Source organism: Hydra vulgaris, chromosome 09 (genome assembly GCF_038396675.1).
Source record: "Hydra vulgaris chromosome 09, alternate assembly HydraT2T_AEP".
Taxonomy (NCBI): Eukaryota; Metazoa; Cnidaria; class Hydrozoa; order Anthoathecata; family Hydridae; genus Hydra; species Hydra vulgaris.
The window spans coordinates 15,242,009-15,270,000 of NC_088928.1; the positions used below are offsets into that span (position 1 = coordinate 15,242,009).

The 27,992-nt window shown below is 25.8% G+C and overlaps 2 protein-coding genes across 2 annotated transcripts in view; both read left to right on the plus strand.

Annotated features, from left to right (window-relative positions):
- The first annotated feature begins 1,038 nt into the window (after positions 1-1,038).
- LOC101239078 (enhancer of rudimentary homolog) lies at positions 1,039-7,851 on the plus strand. The gene is made up of 4 exons (XM_065804814.1): positions 1,039-1,275; positions 1,513-1,603; positions 1,736-1,856; positions 7,180-7,851. The coding sequence occupies exons 1-4, from the start codon at positions 1,273-1,275 to the stop codon at positions 7,271-7,273; spliced, it is 309 nt and encodes a 102-aa protein (XP_065660886.1). The 5' UTR covers positions 1,039-1,272; the 3' UTR covers positions 7,274-7,851.
- Positions 7,852-24,882: 17,031 nt separating this feature from the next.
- LOC100199516 (UBL fusion protein SDE2) overlaps positions 24,883-27,992 on the plus strand; it is a 26,714-nt gene continuing 23,604 nt past the window's right edge. Inside the window, exons 1-2 of the mRNA XM_065804815.1 lie at positions 24,883-25,001; positions 25,106-25,213. Coding sequence (XP_065660887.1) covers positions 25,112-25,213 — 102 coding nt within the window. The 5' untranslated portion in view covers positions 24,883-25,001; positions 25,106-25,111. The remainder of the gene's footprint in view (positions 25,002-25,105; positions 25,214-27,992) is intronic.

Genomic DNA, 27,992 nt, shown 5'->3' on the forward strand with positions numbered 1-27,992 from the left:
AGATAGAAGCTTTTCTAAATTATAGAAGACAAAGGATAGCTCTGAGAAAGTTGTTTCTGAGTAGGTTAAAATTTTTAGTGGCATGCCACAAGGCTCTGTTATTGGACCCTTGATTTTTACTGTATACATTAATGATTTGCCAAGTAAATTAATGATTAAATGCAAATTGTTTGCTGATGATACTAAGATTTTGTCTAAGGTAATTTCAGATGAGTGTACCTCAAGTCTACAGAAGGATTTAAATATATCATTTAAATGAACAGAAGACTGGCTTTTGAAGTTTAATGTTGATAAATGTGTAGTAATGCACTATGGAGTAAACAACAAAAAGAATCTATATATTAATGGCATAAAACTACCAGAATCAAACAGTGTAAAAGATCTAGGTGTAATATTTTTTAAAAATCTTAAGTGGAAAGATCAAGTTATTTTGAACAACAATCAATTAAAGCGGCTGTCACAGTGTGTCTAAAAGCATGCTCACTGGCCAATCCAGTTACAGCAATAAATATTAACTAATACTAACTATATATATAGATATAATATATCTGTATAATAAAATGTAATACATCTGTGGTACTTGATTATAACTACGATGTTCTTTATTATAACTACGATGCAACTCTTTTTCAATAAAGTTACTTAACTAAATAACATTCTTTTGTTTATTTAATTCTAATTATGTACAAAAAAATAAGCAAAACAAAAACTTTCTTTTTTTTACAACATTTTATTTAACTTGCTTTCTTGTGGGTTTGTTTATTAGTAACTAAATTTATTTTATTTTCAGCAAACGCGCGCATGCCTCTCTTTCAAAACCAACGAATCAGATTGCGCTATTCTGAGGTATTTCTGAGCTTGTATAGTGTTTCAAGATATGCCGCCCGTACACTTACCTTATAATTTAATATAACCTCACTAACTTGCCATGAATATCAAATTTTAAATTTGCTTTCTAAAGATTTAAATTATTTAAAATACATTATTATCATTTGATAAGGTTAAATGAGAGTAAATTATTTTAGTTTATGAGATCTCATGAACTAAAGTAAGGTCAGATAATATTCTCCGGCAGTATTTATTCGCTAATTCGAGATAAAATTTGAAAATCTTGCATTCTCGAGAATCTTTATCTCGATTATAAATATCGTCGTCGGAGATTATTTTCTGACCTTACGGGACCATTACTGGGTTTCTCTCAATCTGCATCAGTTCAAGATTTTTTTAATACACTACAAAATTTTTAAAATATCTTCGATTTTCTGGATAGCGATGGTAAGTAAAAACTTGTATTTTTATAGTTTGCTATTTTAGGCCTTAGCTAGTTTATGGTAAACAAAAACTTGTTATATATGTTTTATAGTTTCTAGCTAAAGTATAAAAGTACCATAGTTGTTGAGTTTAATCATGATTTTTTTTTACTATAATTCCAATTTAATTGGTTTATAAAATTCTAGAGATTTTTTTAAAGAAAATTGATTTAATCTATAAATGATTATTTATATTTTTTAGTCAGATCATACAATACTTCTTGTTCAACCAAGCAACAAACTTGAAACAAGGACTTATTCAGATTTTGAAACTGTTGATGAATGCATGGAAGGTTGAAAAAATTTTATTTTGTCTTTTGCAGGTTTTTAAACAAAAGCAACTAACATTAATACTTGATTAAAAGAATTTAATTTAAAGTATTCACTTAATTAAAATTTAAATGTGGTTTCTTTTTGACTTTTAGGAGTTTGCAAAATTTATGAGGAGCATTTGAAGAGAACACACCCAAACAGCCCTTCGATTACATATGATATTAGTCAGCTATTTGATTTTATTGACAATCTAACTGATCTTAGCTGTTTAATGTAAAATATTTTATTTAAAATGCTATACACATATACACACGCACACATAAATGACTTTGCACACTTTGTCATAGACAATCATTAAAATTACAAAATTAATTATCAAGTCTATTTGTTAAAAGTATATTTTAAAATTTTTTATTACCGAAAACTTTATGCTTTAAAATCTAAAATCTAAATGCTTTAAAATCTAAAATTAGTATTAAAAAGTAAAAATGATTGAAAATAATTTATTTAATACATTAAAGTCTCAATTTTTCTTGACACTCAATTTTATTTCTAAAATGATGAATTAAGTAAAAAAAAATTCATGAAATGCTCATGATGCAATGCAGTTGCCTTTGACAGTCTGCAATGCACAGTTTGCATTGACAGTCTGCAATGTGATTGTTTTTAACATAATGCAATATGATTATTTTTAAGAATTGTTTGTCTTATGCAGCAAACATTACAATTAAAAAAACTGAATTTATAGAAAATGTTTGATTTAGTGATTCTTGAAAGTTTTTACATGAAAAATGCTTAATTAAATTACTGCTCAACGTAAGCTACAATATTTTAATAATTCTAGCAATAAGAATGATCTTTTATACATACATACATAAATACATACATACATACATATATATATATATAGATATATATCTATATATATAGATAGATAGATAGATAGATAGATAGATAGACAGATATCTATATATATACAGATATATATATATATATATATATATATATATATATATATATATATATATATTTATTTATTTATTTATATATTAGGTTGGGTCAAAAAACAGCATTTTAAAAAAATATCTGCAGCATGTATCTTAATATTTCCTAAATGATAAAATAACACTGGGTTTGAAAGTTTTTTTTTAAAAAAAAATTTGTATGTGCCTTAATAATATTAGTAATACAAAAAAAAAATTTCAAAAATTTATCTTGTTTGATCTCAAATAAAGCGAAGTTATATAAAAATTCCAAAAATGGTAATCATTTTATAAAATACATTGTCATAAAAGATTTATTTTTAAAAAATTATGTAAAAGATCCTTTTTTTATTTTTATTATTAGTTTGAAATTTTATTATTATTAGTTTAAAAGTTTAAATTGTTTATTTGTAAAATCTTAAGTAATATTTTTATAAAATAGTTATTATTTTTGAGATTTTTATATAATATTGCTTCATTTGAGATTAATAATTTAATTATTATTAGGGACCCATTAAATGTTCAATTAGATGTTTAAGGATGTATGTGGTAGTGGTAAAGTGCTCGCCTCAAAAGCGAGAAGTTCTAAGTTCTTGTTTTTATGTGCAGCGACCTTGTTCTTCAAGTTTCATGTTTTAGAGTTAAAGTTGAGAGAGGGTTGTAACCACAATAAAAAAGCCTTTTTGACTGTAGTGGCTTGGGGAGGTAAATAACATTAAATATATATATAAAACACATGATGCAAGCTGCAGACATTTTTCAAAAATGTTGTTTTTTGAACCATCCTTATATATATATATATATATATATATATATATATATATATATATATATATATATATATATATATATATATATATATACATATACATATACATATACATATACATATAGTATTACTAATTAATTATGACAATTAAAGTATCTAATAAAAAAGCGATAAGTTTTTAATAACTTAATACTGTAATATTTCACACCTTGATGAAATATGTTGACTTGATAAAAATAATAATGAAATAATAGGTAGTAATAATTTAATAATGTAATAGTTTGCATAGTTTTAATTTACTATGTATAGCTATATATTTTAGATTTATAAAGTAAGATAAACAATAAAAATGAATTTGATCTAAATCATGATGATGGTTCAATAGTAATTCACAAAACATATACTCATCTAAACACATCTATACATATATATATATATATATATATATATATATATATATATATATATATATATATATATATATATATATATATATATATATATATATTGCTTGCGGATTTAAATTCTAAATTTGTAGGGTTATGCAAAAAACACCCTAAAATGCGTTATATGCAAAAATTGACGTTTTAAATATGTTCATATTTAATTGTTTTTTAAAATTAACTGCATTTCTGAATGATTAAAGTTTATAATAATTTATAACAATTAAGCTAATTTTATAACAACTTGTTAACTATTTTAAGATTTAAATAATGAAACTTTTATTCTTATATTTACATAACAATATCAAAATAAACATTTTTACAATTTAAAACATTTTGAACATGGATATATATATATTTAGGAAAAATTTTTCAATTAAAAAATATCATCATTAGAATGGGAATAGTGCCCTTTCGAAACATATGGTTTACACATCTTCCTGCTAAGTAGTTTAGTTAAAATGCAGCTGTGTCGATTCTCGAATCCATAGACATATTGGGATGCTTCGGACACAAGTTTTACTGCTCGCTCAACACTCTGGGAATGAGATGGAAAGTCGGGGATTTCAGGTTTAACATTATTGTCAATCATATATTGGATTTGCTCAATTGAAAAATGTTGTGTTGTTGGGGTCAATTTAGTATTGATGATGTCAACCAACTCATACCAAGGATTAGCATTAAAATTAAATTTTCTTCAAATTTCTTCCAAACTTTTGTTTACTCTATAAATATAAATCAAAGGCAATTACCACATTTTATGTGTCTTTTTTTTTTTAATTTATCTTAAATAGTGTTAACCACCTTGCATGGTTAAGCGGTCCAATTTTATAGGCAGCCCATTTATCAGAAACTTTACCAATACATATTCTTTTGCAATATTCAAATAAAAGTCTTTGATCGCAACTAAGGTCTGTTAGTGTTTCTTCTGGAATATATCTATCTACAATTGGGTTTTCAATATATTCAAACAAAACTTGAATTCTATCCTGATTATTTTCAGCACATCTTTTGCCAAGTAGATCACTGAAGCTTTTTGGCCCGGTCAAATCAAGTTTCACAAAAGGAGCTCTAACGGAAGTTCATTTTGATGTAAGGCGCATCCAATTAAATGTAGTTTTCTTTTTAAAAACTCTTCTAGTTTTACCACTAAGCCACTTATTGGTCCAGTATTGGTAGCAGTATTATCAAGAAGAACAGCTTGTATACTTTCCAAACTGTTATGTTCTTGTAAATAACTGAACGTTTCGGTAGCAAGAACTAAGCCTGTAGCACCAGTGACAGGAATCGTCCTATGAGTCAAATAATTTCCACTCGATTTTCCATCTTCATAAGTAAATGTGAGGTGATGTTCAGGTTTAATGCATTTCTTTAGTACTTCTCCTTGAGGCAAGTTTATTACTTTACTTGTTTTAGTTATCTGATCGAGCTTGCTATCAACCCCAAGACAAGTTAATCAACATCATTTTTTAGGAGATATTTTGTGTCATGTAGTAAAGCGTTTGCAAGGGCTGCAACTACGTTAGACGAACACTTGTTTCTGACTAGTTTCGTTGCAAATCTTAAAAGTTTAACCAAGTTGTATTTTCCAATAGGATTGTTTATTGGTTTCCATTTACCTTCATCCTAAAAAAAGCTAATAAAATAAAATACTTTTTGTTTCATCTACTACAAATTTTTCATGTATTTATAAAATATTTACCTCCGTAATGGTTAAACCACTTGTTTCTTCAATTAAGTTTATGTGTAGTATGAGGGATTCATCTTCATCAACTAGCTTATAAGGTTTCTTAATTAAATCTTTGAATCCTTTTGACAATAAATCTATCAACAGAAGAAAGTTGATATGCACCTTTTGGACCAATTTTTTTCCTCTAATCACGAAGATAAGCTCTGTCTTCAAGAGGTACTTTATATGCAATTTTCTTTATTACATGAAACTTTTCTGTCACTACAGGGAAACACATCTAATGAACAGGAACATGCAGAAATATCAAAAAGTTTGTCTAAGTTTGCATCAAGATTTCTTTTAGTGCTTGCTTTTCCGTGCTTGCAATTAATATCCTTAACAAGTACGAGAAGATCTTTAACTTTCCTTTTAATAGATTTGTCCGTTATAAGAGGTAAACTTGGGTTTACTGTAGCCCAAATTGATTTTATGTTATTGCTTATTTGCTGAGTCACTAATACGATATCTGCATTTGGATTTAAATGAGCAAGGTAGTAATAGTACTGAATAACCTGTCTAAAAGTGCTTGGATCTGTTATTGATAATTCACATGGGACACCACAATATTTTTTTTCACTTTTCATCTGTGTAATTGTTGCCTTTACTTTTGGCATTTCTCTTGGACTAATTATATATGTAAACTGTATTAAAGTATAACACTTAGAGTCATGGGTAACAGCGTGACTTTTTTGAGGGGGTGAAAGCACCAAAAAAGCCTAAAATATCAAAACTTACTATTAAAAATCTGCTTTGCTAAAAAATAAAGAAATAAAACCCTTTTGAAAAAATTTGGCATTGAAAAGCGTTGTTGTACCCCAAATCAAAATTTGTCAAATCAAAATGTGAATGTTTGGTCAAACATTGCCATAGTTTATCAGTTGAATTCTTGTGTTCTTTTGATCAAAGTTCAAGATTTTTCTTTTTGGTCAAGATTTTTCAAGGTTAATGCATATATTGAGTTGATGAACTGAATGATATCATAAACAGTTTTCAAGTATTACTGGCTGACTTTAACAAGTGTTTAACAAGTGTTTTTGTAACCATACTCTAAGATAGTAATGATTAAATTGCACATTATTTTAATTATTATAGAGGATGTAAGATATTTTCTATTGGTTGATAATTACGCAATTACCCAGGCAGCACATGATTGTCCAGAGTGTTGCCAGCACCTATATTTTGCATTTATAAGTAATTATTTATATATATATATATTTATATATATATATATATATATATATATATATATATATATATATATATATATATATATATATATATATATATATATGTATATATATATATATATATATATATATATATATATATATATATATATATATATATATATATATATATATATATATATAGATATATAGATATATAGATATATAGATATATAGATATAATTATAGATATAGATATATATATAGATATATATAGATATATAGATACATATATATATTGATGTATAGATACACACGCGCTCATTTTTGTGGACTGCATTTTGTGGACATGCATGTATGATGTATTGTATACATACATCATACATGCATGCATGCATGTATGATGTATGTATACAATACATCATACATGCATGCATGCATACATACATATATAAATACATACATATATTCATAAAACAACTATGATTAGTTATTTAAATATTTAGATTGGATAAAAGCAAGCAGTTATATGCACCTAAAGGCAAAGAGTACATAAAAGATCGGATATATAAAATGCTACGTGGACAAGCAGGAAAGTGATAACGTGATAACTAAAAAAACCAGAATAAATTGTTTTTTAATTAACATTAAAACAATATATCAGTGAGCAACACTTGAATAAGGCCATGATAAAATGGTATTTAATGTAAATTTGTTTAAAACCGTATAATAAAATTAGAGTACTAAACTGTGAAAATAGCATTACTAATTAATTATGACAATTAAAGTATCTCATAAAAAGCGATAAGTTTTTTGTGTGATTTTTGTTTCATATTATTGCTCCCTATTGTTATTTTTTCATATTATTGTTTCCTATTGTATCGCAAAATCTAAAACAAACGTTTAAAGAAGAAAAAAAATTTTTGCTTTGGTTTTTTTTTGTTTGTTTTTTTTTTTTTTAAAGTATGTTTAACATTTATCAGGTTTTTTGGTAGTATGATTTTTATGAATATCTCATAAATCATAAAAGTCTAATTTATGTCGAATAATAAAAAATTTTATTTTAATACGTTTTTCTTTTATGTAGTTTTCTTTATAAAATATGACCTTTCTTTTTTCTTGTTTTTGTTAAATGTAATTTTTTGTCTAAAGTTTTGTTTTAACTAAATTAAAAAATAGTTATCAAGCTTATTATTCAAAGTATTTAAAAAGTTCTTTATACTTTTTTTTGTAATCTAGATTTTGTTTGTTTTGTTTGTGTGTCTATATATATATAGACACACAAAAAAACGAAACTAATTCATAAAACACTGAATCTAATTTAATAATTTGACATTTGGTTATTCCAGATTTTTAGCAACATCAACCATCAGTTCATCTAGTAATTAAATATTCTTTAAAGCAAAAAAAGGTTTTTGTAGGAAATATGTGAATAGCGAGACAATCTAAATCCATCAACAATCTATAATTTACACAGTAACTGCAGTACAAGGAATACAAGTACAATGTTAGTGTGTACAAGGAATATAAGTACAATGACTACTGAGATATTAATTGCACTAAAAGCAATTTAAGTATTTACGCCTAATTACATTTGTGATATTCTATGAACATTTTTTTTGTAAAAATGACTATTGTTTTATAAAGTATTGTTGGATTATGTTAACTACATTTATTCGTTATTTTATAGCCAAAATATGACAACGCACAGTAGGTAAGTCCGTACTATATCTTCTGGGTAAAACAGTTAAGGCGGTTTCCACCATGACAGCACTTAGTCTTCTTTGTCATCATCACCTTTGATGTTCCCATATTCCAAGCATCATTATATGTGAGTGAAGTTTGGAACATGGCTCATATTCCAACTTGTTGTAATACGAGCCATGTTCCAAACGCTAATGCTGTCACTATGATCGAAATTCGCTAATGCTGACACTTATCGAAATTCCTGACGATCTGAAGTTTCTTGCAGCACATCGGAAACCTTATTCATAGATATATGAATTATGCAAATATTGCTTGGGTAAGCTCTGAAAAAAGTTTCTCTATCGCCGTCAGAATTATGCAATACCTGTAATTAATTTTGTTTATGCAATATCTGTAATCAATTTTGATCGTTTTTCTCACTCTAAACAGCTTTTTTCTGAAATGAGAATATTTATGAACTCAATATTTTTATTATTTTATGCTTGGTGCATGTATATATATGTGCGTGTGTGTGTATTTTCTATATATATATATATATATATATATATATATATATATATATTTTAATTTTTTTTTTGAGAATTCATTTAGCTTGGGTGTGCAAAAGTTTTCCATTCATTTCAGAAATACTCTGGAAAAATATCAATGCTCTAGGAAATTATCTTGAGGTGCCCCAAGACCTTTGAAAATTTAATGAGTCCCTAACCTTTAATTTAATGGTCCCTAATATTATAAATATATAAGTTTTTTCAAAAGTATGTCTTGTTAGATCTTAAATAAAAAGGAATTATATAAAGATATTAAAAATAATAATCATTTTATAGAAAAAAAATTTTAGGAAAAAAAGTTGTAGAAATGCACATTTTTCATTTTAAGTATAAATATCTTATTTTTTATGCTGTAAAAGTAATTATTTTTTTGTAAATAGATTATTATTTTTGAAATTTTCATATAGTTTCGCTTCATTTAAAACCCAATATGACATACTTTGAAAAAAAACTTTTTTTATAATATTAGCGACCCATTAAATTTCTATAGGTCATAGGGCACCTCAAGATAATTTCCTAGAACATTGATATTTTTTCAGATTATTTGAAATGAATGGACAACTTTTGCACACACAGACTAAATGAGTTCTAAAAAAAATGGAAATTCACTGCACCCTTATATATAATCTTTCTCCTACCGTTTTTAATAATCTAATTACCTTGAAACCTACCAATAAATACTCTCTGAGAAAAAGCAACCTTCTATTTTTTCTTTTTCAAACCAATTTTGTCCTTTTTTCAAACCAGTCCTTTTTTAGAACCAACTTTGGATTGATTACCGTGCAGCCCATTTTTGGAATAAAATTATTTTGCCTAATTTTAATTTTGATCTACATCTTCTTTGCATCTTTTCAAAATTAAGCTGAAAAATCTTTTACTCTCTCATATTGCATAGAAAAAACATAGTTAAACAATGTGTTATGTCTGTATGTCTTATGACTAAATCTGCACTAAATTATAAAACATTACCTGCGGAGTTCCACAGAGATCAATTTTAGGGACTTAATTCTTAGTTATTTATATTACGATATTGACTTATCATCTAGTAAACTAAACCTAAATCTTTTTGCTGACGAAACTCAAGTTTTTTATTCCCCATTAACATTAAGGCAATCTTTACTACTAAATCGTGAACTTGACAACCTCAATGAATGGTTTAAAGCCAATAGACTCTCTCTCTCTCTGTGTGAACACAACTAAAAGCAAATATACTCTCTTTTTTAAATCTTCTAAAAATACCTTCCCCTTAAAACTCCCAAGTATTTTAATAGAAAAAAGCAAATTGCAACGGACATTTTGTGTTAAATTCTTGGGCGTTTTAATTAATGAGCAAATAAGTTAGAAAGAGCACATTATTCTAATAGAGTGTAAATTTCAAAAAAAAATTGGAATTAGGTATAAAACTAGAATATGTTGGATAAAAACTGTTTAAAATCTATTTACTTTTTATTTATTCATAGCAATATTAGTTATTGTAACCAGAGGCCATTTTACGGAGGGGGGGAGTGTTACACCCTTACAAAGAAGGTGATTTTCAAGTTATAGTCGGTTTCTTTATGAATTTAGTCGAGTATTTGACACAATTCAGTTTGTTAAATTTTCGTTTTGAAGCCCTTTTTTTTTTACTTTTTTATTTTAGAAGCCAGTCGGTACTTTTTGAGGATCCCCCCCCCCCCCTCATTATATTTGAAGCATCGCCTCTGATTGTAACATCGCTTGGGCAAGCACTTATTCCTTAAGACTAACGTGTAATTATTTTTTGTTAACAAAAACTAACTACTAATTACACGTTAGTCTTGATGGATAAGTGCTTGCCCAAGCAAAAAAACGTGTTTTTTAATCTTATAAAAACAAAAACAAGCCTTTTATTAAATGCTAATAAATACACCAGAGCCAATGCACAGCTTAGAAAGCTTGGAGTGCTAAATGTTTACCAATTAAATATATATAGTATACCTCTATTTATGTTTAGATTAAAATATCATATGCTGTCTAATATATTTGAAGATTATTAATTATAGATCATAAATACCAAACAAAGCATTCATTGCTTAATTATCAGGTTTCAATTCAAACTTTTAAAAGTGTCTTTAAAAAATAGTTACTTGATTATGACGTATCTCAAATTCTATTTTATTTTTAAATTATTTTTTTTATTTTTCCACATTTCCTTTTGTTGAAAAGCGATATCACTCTTTACATCATTACTAATCTTTACATCACTCTTTACATTATACCTAATTTTTTTTAAGCTGTATTCTGCAGACGTTTTTCAAAAAGCCTTAAGCTGCTTATTACGTATTAAAAAAGTTTTTAGGAGAAACTTTTTGTAAAACGTTTTTTAAACTAATAATTTTTATGAATTTTCTCAGAACTCTTTTAAAATATGTATTAAATAACGTTTGTAGACATCTAAACTAGCTTATTTTGTAAAAAAATCAAAATGGATTTTTTTACCTTAAGGCGTTTTAAAAAACGGCTGCAGTATTGTTTTTAGAAAAAACAACTTCAGTTTATTTCACGTTCAAACTGTTCTCTTTTACAACTGTTCTCTTTTATTGTCTTGTTTTTGAATTTAAAACAAGATATATCTTTCTTCATAACAAAGATGTTTGTATATAGTGGGTACTTTTGTAGCTCGTCTTTGTATTTTCATTATAACCTTAATATCTTTTACACAAGCAAAGATCACTTTTAGGGGTTGGTCAAGTTCCTTAATGGTCTTATTTTACCTTTTTTTTACCATTGTTTAAGCCCATTTTTAGCACAATTGAGCTAGTTCTATATGTCAAATTAATTCAATTTTTTTTTCCAAAGTTACTTCTCATTTAGAAATAAAAAATAAAAATTCAATTTGTGATTGAAATATTTTAAATCTGTCTTCAAAATTTCAAATAAATTTGATTTCTGTGTAACTTCCCAAAAAACTTTTAAGCAAAGGCGATTTTGAAATTTTGTTCAAAAAAGCTGGAAATAATTAAGGTTGAGTTAAAGTAAAAGTTTCAATTGTAACTTATTTAAAAATTTTGACATTGCTATTGCATTTTTGATGAACTAAATTGGAGAAAGAAAAGGTAGATTTAGTGGAATAGACACAAGGTACTTTCAGAGGTATCCTGAAGGAAAGGGGGCGTAGGGAAGTATCTAACCCCCGAGTAAATATAGTCGGAAAACTTAACCACTAGAGTCGGCAAAATTGAATCAAAAACCAGCAATCATTGTTTTAGTGGATTTGTAGTGGACCTATATAGGCATTTTTTAGCGGTTCATTGGAGTTATTGGAGTTGGCTCATCGGTTACTTAGTGGACCATTAGTGGCAGCCCCTATAAATGAAAGCTGAAATGTTAATAGTGGCTAGTCATCGGAAAGCCAATTTTAACGGCTGCCACTAATAGTTCACTAAGAGCAAAACTACAGTGGTTCGCTCAAATGTCTATAAAGGTCCACGTTTTTTTATTTTTTATTTAGATCTTAGTTAGGAAAAAAATGTCTAGGCCTTACTCGGCAAAAAACAGTTACGTCACCCCCATTAAGATTACTTCGGGATGACCCTGGGTACAAGTTGCATGTGCTTTAGAATTGGTTAACACATTTACATAAAATATTTCAGTTATTAAAGTAACAACTCAATTTTATTTCTTTTAACTGAGAACTAACTTTGGAAAAAAAAAATTTGAATTAACTTGATATACTGAACTGGCTCTAACGTACTAAAAATGAGCATAAAAAAGGGTAAAAAAAAGTCCGAAAAAAAAACTATTGCAAGACTTGTTAGCTTTTCCCTTATAAGATTTTTAAGTAACGTTGTCTCAAATTGTTTACAATTGAACCTGTGATTTCGAAAAAGACAAATGTCCAAAACTTTTAACAATTTATTTATAAATTAAAAAAAAATATTTTTGCATGATTTATGTTTATATATATATATATATATATATATATATATATATATATATATATATATATATATATATATATATATATATATATATATATATATATATATATATATATATATATATATATATATATATATAGGGGAGACCGGGGCTAGTTGGTTATTAAAGTGTAGTCTTAAAGAGTATGGATCAGGGTATCTTATAAAATTTGCATTCATTTACAAAAAAAAATTCTTGGGGCCTTTCCGGACCCTCAAAAAAAAAAAAATTTACGCCAACTTACCCCACCACGGGAAAAGTTGGCGCAAACTATAAAAATGATTATTAAGGCACTATTAAGTCCAAAATTAATAGAAATTAATTTTTGCAACAATTTTATCTCAAAATTTAATATTACTTTTAGCTGGTACCAAATATTAGTCCGAATAAAAGCCAAACAGTAGCCCACCTTTTATCTGTGGAAAAAAAAAACTAACAAAAATTTTTTTTTAATTTTTTTGTAAGAATAAATATTTTCAATATTGTTAAAAATTAAAAAAAAATAATTATAATTTTATAAAAAGAAATATTTTTTTCCATAGTAAATGCTATGAGCCAACTTACCCCGTGAAAATTTTGTCAACTTACCCCGAAAGTTTTTTTTTTAATAAACAGTCTATAGATCCTGAAAAACGGCAGCTTTGAAAAAAAAGTCTGACTGGATATAGTAAACCAATTGTGACTGGAACTTTTACAATAATTTTTTTTTCATACGACTAAATATTTTCTTTGTAAAGTAAAAAGGAAGCGATATATATATATATATATATATATATATATATATATATATATATATATATATATATATATATATATATATATATATATATATATATATATATATATATATATATATATATATATATATATATATATATATATATATATATATATATAGTAGATAAAACTTACATAGTTATATACGTTCTTTATTTATCTACTCCTATGTTTAATTTCTTTAGCGTAGACATTTTTTTAATTAAAAAAAAAAAAAATTTTTTTTGATTTTAAAAAGTTTTAATAAATGGACTTGTGTCCTTTTCGAAATGACAAGGTCAGTTGGTAACAAGGTTACACTTTTTTTTATTTATAATTACACTGTAAAATATATAACGCTAACATAACGGTTACATAACACTTAGCAAAAAATTTAGCGTTATGTTTACCGTTATGTTAGTAAAATATATGTCTTAAACGTTATGTATCCCAAAATTATTTACATATTCTTTTGTCTATGAAAGGCGTATATATATATGTATATATATATATATATATATATATATATATATATATATATATATATATATATATATATATATATATATATATATATATATATATATATATATATATATATATATATGTATATATATATATATATATATATATATATATATATATATAATATATATATATATATATATATATATATATATATATATATATATATATATATAACAATAATAACCTGATTAACCGCCTCGCAGTTTTAGATAAAGAAAATAAAATGTTATTGAAAAGAAAAAGCAGAGAAGAGAAAGTAATGTTATTGTATTTAGAATGTCACAAAGGAGAAAGGAGATTGATACTAAAATATAATAAAGAGTGCGACTCCAAATTGGTTAATAATCGATTTAGAAAAACTATTGTAAACAAAAATATAATCAAAAGAGTTATCATTTCAAACCCAGGAGCGATGCACTAAGCAGCCCTGTTTTAGTAGAATTAACCAATCAATCAATCAATATAATCAATCAATCATATATATTCTGAAAATAAATTTTCACGGCTATTTACAACTAGTATTGAAATACTAATCTCAAGTAAATACCTTCAAAAAATAGTTTATTTATATACAATTAATCTTAGTAATAAAAATAATAATAATAATATTAATAATAGTAATAATAATAATAACAATAATAACAATAATAATAATAGTAATAAAGTAATTATAATAATTTAAATAAATCGGTATAACTTTCCATACATCATTCGTTTATACATACAAAGTTACAGTTACAGACAGTAATAAACTGACAAAGCGTAACAACTAACGATGACATAAAAACGACTATTGCTAAAAAAAAATTATAAAGATTTAGTAAATATATTAATATAATCATAGTTGTTTTAATATAATAATCAAAGTATTTGCAAATATTATAATCAAATAAATAAATACAATATAAACAGAAAAACACTGCCAAAATCAAAACAAAACAAAAGTTACAACAAACATTACAAACAAAACAAAAAATTACCTTTGGAAAAAAAAAAAAAAAAAAAAAAAACAACTAAGGTTAAAAAAGATATTAATAATACACGGTAGAATAAAACATATATAATAAATGGCTAAAATGAAAATAAAAACAAATTATATATATAACTGTATAAAAATTTATATATAACTAAAAATAAATAACAACTAGAAAAAAAAAAATAATAAATAAATGACTAACAAAAAATAGTAAAACTATATACGCTAAAAAACTAAAGAAGCATAAATAATAAAATAAATAATCCTAAGAAATATATGAAAGAAAACTAAAGAAATTTATGAAAAAATAATAAAAATCTTCATTTGCCGATCGAGGTTCCGATGTTTAAATAGTTTTTTTTTCTTTCTTTGCCATTCTTTTTATATATTTCATTCATTAACGTTTTTTTTTTCACTTCTATTTTCATTACTTTTTTACTTAATTTCTTTCAGATATTTCTTTTTCTTTTCTTCTTTTAAAACATTTATTTATTGTACTTTTCTGTTGATTTTATTCTTCGTTTAATTTATAAATATTTTCTTTTCCCTTTTACTTTTTTCCTTTCAAAAAGTTATTTTCAACCGTTAGAAAATAGCGTCCACCATTTGCGATGTCATTGCAAAGAGCCAACAACGCAAACCGAGCAGAAGTTTCAAAAGCTGCTATAAAGCTTAAGAAATTGAATAATTTTCAACAAGTATACATTAATCTGGAATAAACTGAGGTCGATAGAAAACAAAAGAAAAACTAGTTTTCAACAAAAACAAATGCAACAGAAAGCTTGCTATAGAAGGAACTATCAACAAGCCCTTTTGATATGGTATTTTAAGAATTAGAATCTGAAAAATCTGCATTAAGTAAATTGACCAGAAAATACCGCCATCTGTCTTGCTGGTAAATTAGTGCAGCATTGCTAAACAACGAGTTTGATGGATTATTAATTGATATTGATGTTAAGCTACCACATATGCAGGGACGAACCCAAACCTGTTTTAGTACCGCTTAAAAATTATTTTAATTTTTTAATTTTTCTTTTGCCTTTTTTTATTAAAAATAGAAAAAAAGATTTCAGTTTTTAAATGCAGAAGTAAATAAATAATTTTCAGTTTCATTTTTGGCTGCCTCGTTTTTTCTTTCGGTCAATAAAATGATTTCAAAAGAAATAGCTTTTTTACGTAATTACGTAACTGTTCTTCGGTTACTAACAGAACGTGAGTTTAAAAAAAATGAATGTTGTTATGAAACTTAATTTTAAAAATACGTTGCAAAATTCTATAACAATAGAATGTATAAAAATTTGCATTTTTGAAAGATAGAACCATTCTAAAACATCAACTAATAGTAAAGTTAACTTTTGCTTTTTAACAATTAAGATTGGCAATTAAAGTTAACTGCTTTTCGTAATAAACAAAAGTAAAAATGTCAGTCTTAATAACTATTGCTCCAGTGTTGGAAAAAATCACGATTTTAAAAAAAAAATCAAAATAATCTGATTTTTTTGATTTAAATCAAATTTTTTTGATTAAAATAAAATATTTTTTGATGAACTTTTAATATAATTTAAAGTGATATGAAACTGGTTGACTGTGTTTTTTGTACATAATGCAGTGGTCAAACAGGTCAGAAGTATAATCAGGATTCTAAAATCATTTCTTTTAATCTTATACCTTCACAAAACTATCCACACTATGCAATTGTATAAGAATTTTCTGGATATTTATTCTATAAACTAGATTGTATTAAGTTTTTTTTTTTAATATTGTTATGTTATAATTTAATACTGACTGTTTGTCAAAACTAAAGATATTACTCAGAAATGATTTAAAAATCTAGCAATATTTTTGCAGAAACAAAAATATTTTAAACATATTGAACAAAAACAAAAAAATGTCTGGAAGAAGATCTAACCCAGTGTGGTGTAAATTTGAAAAGCTTAAAACAAAAAGTGGCAAGGGATGTAAAGCAAGATGTAGGATACGCAAAAAAGGCAGGATCTGTTCCAACATTCAAATTGATGTTACAAAGCAACCCTAAGAACCATCTGTTTTAGCAGGAAAATGTTATTTAAATGTATCAGCAAAAAAATCACGGACAGAAAATATAAATAATAATGGTCCAATAAATAAAAATACAAGTTCTTGGTTATTGTCATATGTTGTTAGAACAAGTCTGAGTCAAAAAGCTGTATTTGATGAGTTGATTGCAAGATTGATTTTTGCAACAAATTCATCATTTCAATTATTTTAACATTCAGAATTCCAAAAACTTATGTTGATGTTGAGACCAGGCTATAGTGGCCCAACAAAAAAGGACATAGCTGACAAACTCCTAATAATAGTATTTGATAAAGAAAAGGGTAACATTAAAGACGCTCCAAATGGAGAGATTGTAAATATAGCACTGGATGGTTGGTCAAACATTCACAAGAAGCCTAAAATTTGTGTTACAGTCACAAACAAAACAAGTGATGTCTATTTAGCTGACACAATTGACACATCTGGAAGCTCGCACACTTCTGAAAATCTTGAAGAACTAGTAGTTTTATCAATTAAAGATATAGAGCTTGAATTCGGGTATCATGTAGGAAGCATTGTTATCGACAATGCAGCTAATGCATCAAAAATAAGGCATAATATTGAATTTCCATCAAATATTGATGTAGTTACATATGGTTGCTCTGCACATTTAATGAATTTGTTAGCACATGACCTAGAAATTGACAATTTTTAAAGATCATATAGTAAATATTGTCAAATATTTTAGGAACCACCATTTTGCTTTGGCAGAGTATAGAAAAGCTGGCGGACAAAAACTTATTGTATTGCCTCAAAAACTTATTGTATTGTATTACAAAAATTTATTGTATTGCCTCAAGATACTCGCTGGAATACCATGTGTGACTGTCTAAAAGTGTATATTGCAAATTGGTCAACTCTGCTAAAATCTGTGAGTCTAACCGGGCCATAATTGACACTAAAGTGCAACAAAATGTCTCTAACTTAGTTATTAAGAGATCTGCTGAAGATCTATTTGTTCTCTTAGAACTTATTGTTTTTGCACTTGATAAAGCACAAAGTGACAAATACAAAAAATAGCAGATGTAGTGGAAGTATTGAAAAATCTAGAAATCAAACTTTTGTGTAAAAGTGAGAAAGTTATCCAAAAAAATTCAAAAAAAAATACGAAAAGGCAGTGACACCATACCATCTTCTGGCTAATCTTCTTCACCCTCATTACGAAGGTAGAATGCTGAAAGAAATTGAAAAAAATACTGCGTTGGAATATGCCAATTTGCAATACCCACATATTATTCCTACTGTTATGAAATTTAGAGAAAAGTTATGCCCATTCCTAGAATTTGAATTTAGCTAGGAGGTTTTAACAGCATTATCGTCTGTTCAGTGGTGGAGATCACACCGTGATAACATTGAGAGTAAAATATTGAATTCAATTTTGCAATTGATGACTGCGGTTGCTTCATCTGCAGGAGTTGAACGTGTGTTCTCCTCTTATGTCTTGGTACATTAAAATTGAGAAAGAGATTGGGTACGAGATTGGGTACGAGATTGTGTACGGAAATAGCTGCTAAGCTTGTGTTTCTCTTCAAGGAAATTATTCAGCAGAAAATTGTTCACTTTGATGTTGATGATTAATTTTAATGCTGCACACAGGAGAAAAAATTTTATGTTTTAATTGATAATTATGCTTATTGATTTGTTTCGTGCACTGTAGCATTACCTGTTTTATTTATTTTTATTATATACTTTGAGTCATTAATTCTATAAATACATAATTCTGCTATATTTAATTCGTTTTGTTTTGAAATATGACAAAAAAAGCTTTTAAATATATTTTTATTATTCAAAAATTAAACATAAAAAAAAACTTGATTTAAATCATAAGTCATCCAAAAAAATCTTTTGATTTAAATCAAAAGATCAAATCACATCGATTTAAATCAGTGATTTAAATCGGTCAACCCTGCGTACATAAATCTTTTTTGTTTGCATAGCAGACAAACCAACAACAACTTTGAATAAAAAATAGTGTTACGAGTAAACATCTTGTGTGACCTTATTCAGTTCTGTATGTGTCGGGTCTTTTTAAAGCACAACACGGTTTTTAAAAAGTAGGAATATAAATAGCTTTATTAAAATACTGAAGGTTGAGCGATTATGTAACACAGGACTGCAAACAATGCCTAATTTTTTTTTAAGTAACTAAATTTATTTAAAAAAGTAATATTGTTGACATCAACTTGTCTTCCCCCTCTCCCGCCGCTCCCCCTGTCAATAAATGTCATAAAAATTCAAACCCCATCCCCCTATTTTGTTGACGTAATTTACGGACAGCCCCTAATTAGTTGCTTTATTTATTTTTCGTGAAAAAGTAACCAATTGAGCCAATACTTTTGTACATTAAAAATAAAATTAATATTATATAAATGAGAATATAAAATAAATTTTTTTTGCCTAACTTTAGTACTAAAATCACATTTCACCTTGTGCTGGTTTTTTTTTCAGTAGAAGTAATTTTTTATTCATTCATTTAAAAGTAATCTTTAAATACACAAAGTATTTAGTTTTTATGCTTTAATTGATTTTTTTTGCTATATGGATGGTTAAGCGCCAAATACAAGCCAATACAACAAAGTTGAAAAAAATTAATTTATATTAAAAAGTGATTTATGTAGTGTTTCTTTGCAAACACCAAAATGCTACAACTAAAATTTCTAAGTGCAGTGAACTGCAATTACTTTTAATTTTTTCGGTTTAGTGGCTTTTGTTAAAGACTTTGCATCAAATTATCTTATTTCAACATAATCGTTGTATAGGCTGGTTTGGCACAAGTACATATGTAGTTGGTTCTTATTTTAAAAAAAGTGCGCAAAAGATATACAAATATAAATCATAAATATAAAGTTGCAAATATAAGAAGTAAATAAAAATATAGTTGCATACAACTCCGAGACATGAGCAAAATAAATACCAATTACAAAAATATAATAACGTGTGCGTTATTATATTTATAAAATAATCCGAGAAATATATCTCTATATTATTCCAATTAGAATAAAAAATACAATAAATAAAAATAAATTTGCTGATTTTTCGGAGGAGTGTTTAGATGTTTCACTATAAGTTTAGCTACCACATTTCAAAATAATGTTAGTGTATAAATATGATAAAAACGAAATTTGTGTAAGATTGATAAAAAGAATTACTTAGTCTGTATCGTCGGCAAACATTATAGTTTTAAAGATATTAGAGGCGTTTGGAAGATCATTTATATAAGTAAGAAACAAAAGAGGAGTAAGAAAGGAACCTTGGGGTACACCACATTTTGTTTTTAATAAATTTGAGTTGCTTTTTCGATCTATAATAACACACTGTTGTCTGTTATTAAGGTAGTTTTTAAACCAATTTAAAGCTTGATTTTTTATACCATAGTTTTTCATTTTTGTTAATGATATCTCTTGGTTGACGGTGTCAAATGCCTTATCTAGATTATTTGAGAGGTAAAGGATTGCATGCTCAGTTGAGTGTAGCTTTTGAAAACTATATTGACCTTTATTGATAATTTTGTTAGTTTTTAAATATTCATTTAATTTGTAATAGATTATTCGTTCCAGAAGTTTTGAGAATACCGAAAGGATTGAGATTGGTCTATAATTGTTTAAAGAATTGGTTTCTCCTGATTTAAAGATTGGTATAATTTTAGAGATTTTTAGTTTATCAGGTACAATACCTGTTGTAACCGATGCATTAAATCATTGGTAAATTGGATTAAACATCTTACACTACTTTGCAAGAGATATTGTTGATTCCTGGGGACTTAATTTTAAGTGATTTAATAGCAATTTAAAGTTCATCTTGATTTATTTCATTGAAATTTAAAGAGCAGTGTGAGCCTGTTAAGTAACTTTTAAATGTATTATTTGGGCATTGAATTTTTGATGCAAGATCAGCACCAATGTTGGCAAAGTAGTTGTTAAATTCATTGGAAATATCTCGCTTGTTATTTGATTCACTTTCATTAATTATTACTGTAGAAGGCATTTTGTTAAAATTAGATTTACTTTTACTAATTATTTCCTTCATAATGTCCCATGTCTTTTTAAAGCCTCCATTAAATTTTTGTATTTGATTAGAATAATATAAAATTTTATGCTTTTTTTTTTTTTAATTTCAAATAGGTTTTTGTATTGCTTGTAGAAGAATAGGTTCGCTTCTATTTTTTAAGTATTTTACGTATAGTTTTTGTTTTTGTTTTGAGGATTTTCTTATTTCTTTTGTTATCCATGGACAATTTAAATATTTTGCTTTTATTTCTTTTTTTTGAATTGGAAAACTTTTATTATATTGTAGGATAATTAAATTTATAAAGTTAATGTACGCAGAGTTAGTGTTTCCTAGGTTACATTCTTGGTAGACCAATTTGTCAATTTGTTGCCGATAGCAAGTTCTTAAATTTTTGAGTAGACGTTACACCGATAATTCTTTTATAACATCAGATTTTTGAATTATTAATTTTTGTGGAAGTTTGTGATAAAGAGAAGTATATTGGAAAGTGATCTGAAATATCTGTTTTTATTATTCCTGATTTTAGAGAAGGATCTTGTATTTAGTTTGTTAATATATTGTCAATAGCAGTAATAGATTTGGAAGTTACCCTGGTAGGTTTGTTAAGAATAGGGAAGATATCAAGTTGAAACATGTCGTCAAAGAAATTTTTAGTAATCGCGTGCTTGTTGTACATTAAAATATTTATGCTTATATCTTCAATAATGAATAACTTTTTCTGTTTTTTACAAGTATCATCAGGTGATCTGTAGCACGTAGAAACTAGAAAGTTCTTTGAGGCAGTGTTAACAACTTCCATTGTGAGGACCTCACTATCGCCATCATTTGAAAGATCATTTCTTATCTTAATGTTTAGATCATTCCGTATATAATTCACAATTCTCCTCCTCTCTTGCTAACTGATCTTTCTTTAGAAAATATTTTATAGTTTGGAATTTGGAGGTCAGAGTTTGTTTCTACTGCTTCGTCAGAGCACCAAAGCTCTGGAGGCAGATCATACTGAAAGTATGATTGCATTCAAGGAGAAAGTTTTTTAATTTGTCTATAATAATAAGTAAACTTCTGACATTTATGTGTATTACCGTAAAGTTATTAATAGTGGTTTTAAGTTGAAATTTAAAATTTTGTATATCAAAATATGCAGAATCGGAGTATTTTTCGTTTAAAAAGCTAAAGTCGTCATAACGATTGTGTGGTAAAGATTTATCAGCAATTTCAAAGATATTTAAACGCAGCGTTTCAAAATCTATTGTTTCATTAGCCGTAATGGTTTTTTAGAAAATAAAAACTTGTTAGAAAATGCGCTCGCTTAAAACAGCTTTTTATTTTTTAAAATCTCTGCAATAAATTTTATCAAATTTAATAATGGCGTACAACCAGCTTTACGAAGTCGTTTAACTTCCTCCCCCCATAGTTTCTTTCGATGTTCTATTGTTTCTTTCGCGTAGTCTTCGTTTATATATAGTCCAGTCCCTCTTAATTTTTTTGCGTTGTTGAGACCTTTAGTTTCATCTAAATAATTCTGCAGTTTGAAGATTATTATTCTTGGTAACTTATCATTTCTTGCATTTCCAATACGATGGGCTCTTTCAATTTCAATTTCGTCAGATATGTTAAGTTTATTTTTAATTATTTCTTTTACCGAGTTTCTACAATCATTCCAGCTTTCACCTTCTTTTTCCTTTACACCATCCATCCTTAAATTGTTTCTGCGTGAGCGGCTCTTTAAGTCCACTGTTTTTTTTACCAGGTAATTTATATCATACCCCAAATTTGTTGTAATTTTTTCCATTTTTTTGTTTATATTTTCTTCTTGAAAGTTCTCTTTTAAAGTTCTCTTTTAAGTTTATATTTTCTTCTTGAAAGCTCTCTTTAATTTCGTAAATTTCTCTTTCAATGATAGCATCTTTTGAATTGCTTTCTTTTGTATTCAAGTTTGTCGATTCGTTCTGCGAGAATTATTCAAGTTTGTCGAGAAATATTCAAGTTTGTCGAGTCGTTCTGCGAGAATTTTTAACTTTTCACTTATTATTATTATTATAAAGTTTTGTTCTTGTTCTTTTAAATTTTTTCTTGTTTCTAATAGTATAAGTTTTTTGTTCTTCAAGCTTTGTTGTTATTAACTTTTCGATGTTTTTTAACGTTAAACCCATATTTTAATTTTCTAATAAGCTTGACAAAAACAGGTCCGTTTACAATTAACTGTCTTATAGTTATAGAAGCTGTTGCAGTTGTTGAAGCTTTTGTCTTATATTTGTTGTTGAAGTATTTGTCTTATATTTTTTGTCTTATACTTGTTGATGATTTGTCTTATATTTGTTGTTGTCTTATATTTGTTGATGAAGCATTTGTCATATCATGAAGCATTTGTCTTTAGTAATTGAAACTGTTGTGTTGCATTATGCAACACAACAATTTTCTGCAACTTAGATATAGTGCAACTTAGATATAGTGCAGGAAAAGTATCCACTTCCTCGATACCAATGACATATATATATATATATATATATATATATATATATATATATATATATATATATATATATATATATATATATATATATATATATATATATATATACATATATATATATATATATATATATATATATACATATATATATATATATATATATATATATATATATATATATATATATTTATATATATATATATATATATATATATATATATATATATATATATATATATATATATATATATATATATATATATATATATATATATATATATATATATATATATATATATATATATATATATATATATATATACAACCCGAAGATGCTGTCAAAATGTTGACAAAAAGTAAAAATTAAAATGCAAGACCGGAATTATTTTTTTTTATTAATTGAGAGACTGCCTGCCCCAACCAAACCCTCAGTCGATGTAGCAACACTCCCTTGCAGGTCAGGCTAAAAGATAGTAGATGTAGCAGCACTCCCTTGCGGGTCAGGCTATTTGTCAGTCGATGTAGCAGCACTCCCTTGCGAGTCAGGCTATTTGTCAGTCGATGTAGCAGCACTCCCTTGCGAGTCAGGCTATAAGATAGTAGATGTAGCAACACTCCGCGCATGATTTACAGTAAAAATATATAAAAATAAAAACATTTTATTAAAAAAATGAAAAATAAAAACATTTTATTAAAAAAAATAAAAATAAAAACATTGTTTATATTGTTAAAAACATTCAGAATGTTTTTGAAACATTCTGGTCAATTAAATTTGCGTTTTTGTGGTTTTTTTAAAAAACGATTTATTTGTAATTAAATTAATGGTTTTTACTTTCGTCCAACACGCAAATGTTGGACGAAAGTCAAAAGTAATTAAAAGTGACGTATGTGTTGGCGTAAGAATCACTTTTTTCCTTCCGCTCTTCCCAAAGACAACAAACTATCGATCTATATGTATATATATATATATATATATATATATATATATATATATATATATATATATATATATATATATATATATATATATATATATATATATATATATATATATATATATATATAAAACTTACGTTAAAAAAACGTTAAAAAGACGTATAACTAACGTATAAAAAATATATAACAGTTATATTATTACGTCATTGCCTGAGACACTTGATTACTATGCATCGGCAAGTTTAGATATGTGTCGAATAACAAAATAATTTTGCATTATAACTGACTTAATAGACTTGCGCTAAGCTATTTCGGATCTTAAAGAAATTCCAATTAATTTTTGTTGTTGATTTACAAATTTTTTACATATATTCGAGAAATGTTAGTAAAAAAGATTAGTTTAAAAAGAATTGAGACTATACAAAATATTCTTCTTGAGGATTTTGTTTTCATTTTGTAGAATTTTTATTTTACAATTTTTTTAGACAGACATGGTCATTATTACTTGTAAGAAATCATGGTCTTCTACATGTTTGACTATGGAATGTGGGTTCTCTGCTCAAAAAATTTATGAGATAATTGCTAATTCTGAGGTATTTAAAAATAATAAAATTTTTTATAGAGGTTAATTTAATTAAAGCGTATAGTTATATATGACACACACACACACACACAGAGTTATATATGCATATATATATATATATATATATATATATATATATATATATATATATATATATATATATATATATATATATATATATATATATATATATATATATATATATATATATATATATATATATATATGTATATATAACTCTGTGTGAGTTTGGACACTTACAAGAATTGTGCAAACTCCAAACTTTTGTATGTTTATGATCATATCAAAAAAGAATGTTTTGCAAAGAATTGGGGTGATTGGAGCTTGGAAACAAAAAAAACCCTAATTTTCGGGACCACCCAGCCCTTAATGTGGGAGCAACGAGTTTTTAAAATATTTTCTTTACTATTTTTATTTAAATTTACATTCATTCACAAATTTCAAATTTCATGCAATAATCTCTTATTTTTCAAAAACTATGACCATATAAAGTTTTAACCCCCCCCCTCAATTTGAGGGGGTGTAAACATTGCAGGGTCATAAAAACTGAACACTAAGAGATTATTGCACGAAACTTGAAATTTGTTGATGAATATGAATTTAGATGAAAATAATAAGGAAAATATTTTATAAACTCGTTGCTTTCTCTTTAAGGGCTGGGTGGGCCCAAAAATTAGGATTTTTTTGTTCCCAAGCTCCAATCACCCCAATTCTTTGCAAAACATTTTATTTGATATGAGCATAAACATACAAAGTTATATATATATATATATATATATATATATATATATATATATATATATATATATATATATATATATATATATATATATATATATATATATATATATATATATATATATATATATATATATACATGTATATATATATATATATATATATATATATATATGTATATATATATATATATATATATATATATATATATATATATATATATATATATATATATATATATATATATATATATTATATATATTTTTTAATTATTCAATTTATTCATTTATAGAATCTTTCTGTTACCAATAAGATATTTGTAAACATAATTTTTGTTCATAAATCTATTGTGTATAAGAACTTTATGCGAAATTGAATTAATAAGAAACAAAAATTTGTGAAAAGAATTTTCTTAAACAAAAGCATTTCTCACTTTTTATAAGAAAAAAAAAGTTTTTGATTTCAAAATTAATTGAAATTTTGAAAATCATATTTAATTTAAAGTTTAAAATCATATTTAAATTTAATTTAAAACTAAATAACATTTTTTTAAAAACATTTTGTTTCCTTAAAAAATTCTCAGTTGCTTTTTGTTACTAATATTTTCTGAATAAATGTTACATAAAGGATGTTAAAAGATAATTTATATATTCCAAAAAAAGATTTTGCCTAACTGAATACTTTTGAAGTTTACGTTTTATAAAAAAGTCTTCACTTAACTGAACGCTTTCGACATTTGTGAAAAAAGTGAGCTGCATAACATTCCTTTACAAGCCCTGTAAAAGTTTGTTTGTTTTTTTTGGCAAATTTCATTCTAATTCTATCTCTAAATCCTTAAATAAAATTTGTAAAAAAAAATAAAAATAAAATAGTATTTTTGTTTAAATTATAAAATGTTTATCTAAAGTCTAAAAAATTCCTTTGATGCAATTAAGTCGGGCAGCTTAATTGCATCAAAGGAATATTTTTAGTTTTCCTTCACAAAGTTCGATCATCTAGTACTGTCGGATGGCCACTAGTTTACACCTCTGTCTATTTAAAAGTATAATTATATGTAATTTAAGGCGCATTTATTTCTACTATTAAGGCGTATTTATTTCATTATTTCAAAGTTTTTCGAATTCATTTATTTAATTCAGGGTAACATTAGCGCAAAGCTAATGTTACCCTGAATAAAATAAATGGTAAATAAAGCAATCGTTCCACAATCTCCTTTCCTCAGCCAGGTTAAAAAAGGATAAAAAAGGTTAAAACTACATTTAGATTTTATGCAAACTTTCTATCATGAACTAAAATTTATAAAAACTAAAAATTATTAAAAAAAAGGCTTTTTTTGTTCATGGCTACCTGATGAAAATATATTGTCAATCTCATCTAAATAGATTTCTTGTTTAGATGAGATTCTAAACAGGAAAATTAGGATATATCCACATTTTCTACAATGCAGGTACATCCTCAAATATATCTGCATTGTAAAAGCATAGTAATGTATCTTGTGTATATTCCTGTTTTAATTAGTTTCTTAATTTGTTTTTACATGATCAAGAGCAAAAAATACTTGTTTACACTGATCAATATTAACACTAAACTTCAAAATTTGGGGATAAATATTAAATGTATTTTTCATTGCTAACAATCAGTCTAATGCTCTCTGTTGCAGAATAAACCTACAAATATACAAAAATAACAAATACCAGTTTCAAAATTGATTTATTCAATTTTAAAACTTAATGAATTCCATACAATTTTTATATATAACTCCCATGAGTTTAAAACTTAATGAATTTCATACATTTTTTATATATAACTCCCATGAATTTAAAAAATAGATATAACATAATAAACCTTAATATAAAAAGCATAAAACCATTGTATTTAACAAAATTATGTATACATTTAAGTTTAAAATAATTGCTTTAAATTTCCTTTTTATCATGATTTAAATTTTGTTTTGTTTTTAAAATAAAAAAACAATCAAAATAAAATTTTTGGAAAAATTTAAAATACTTTCAATTAAGTAACTGTTTAAT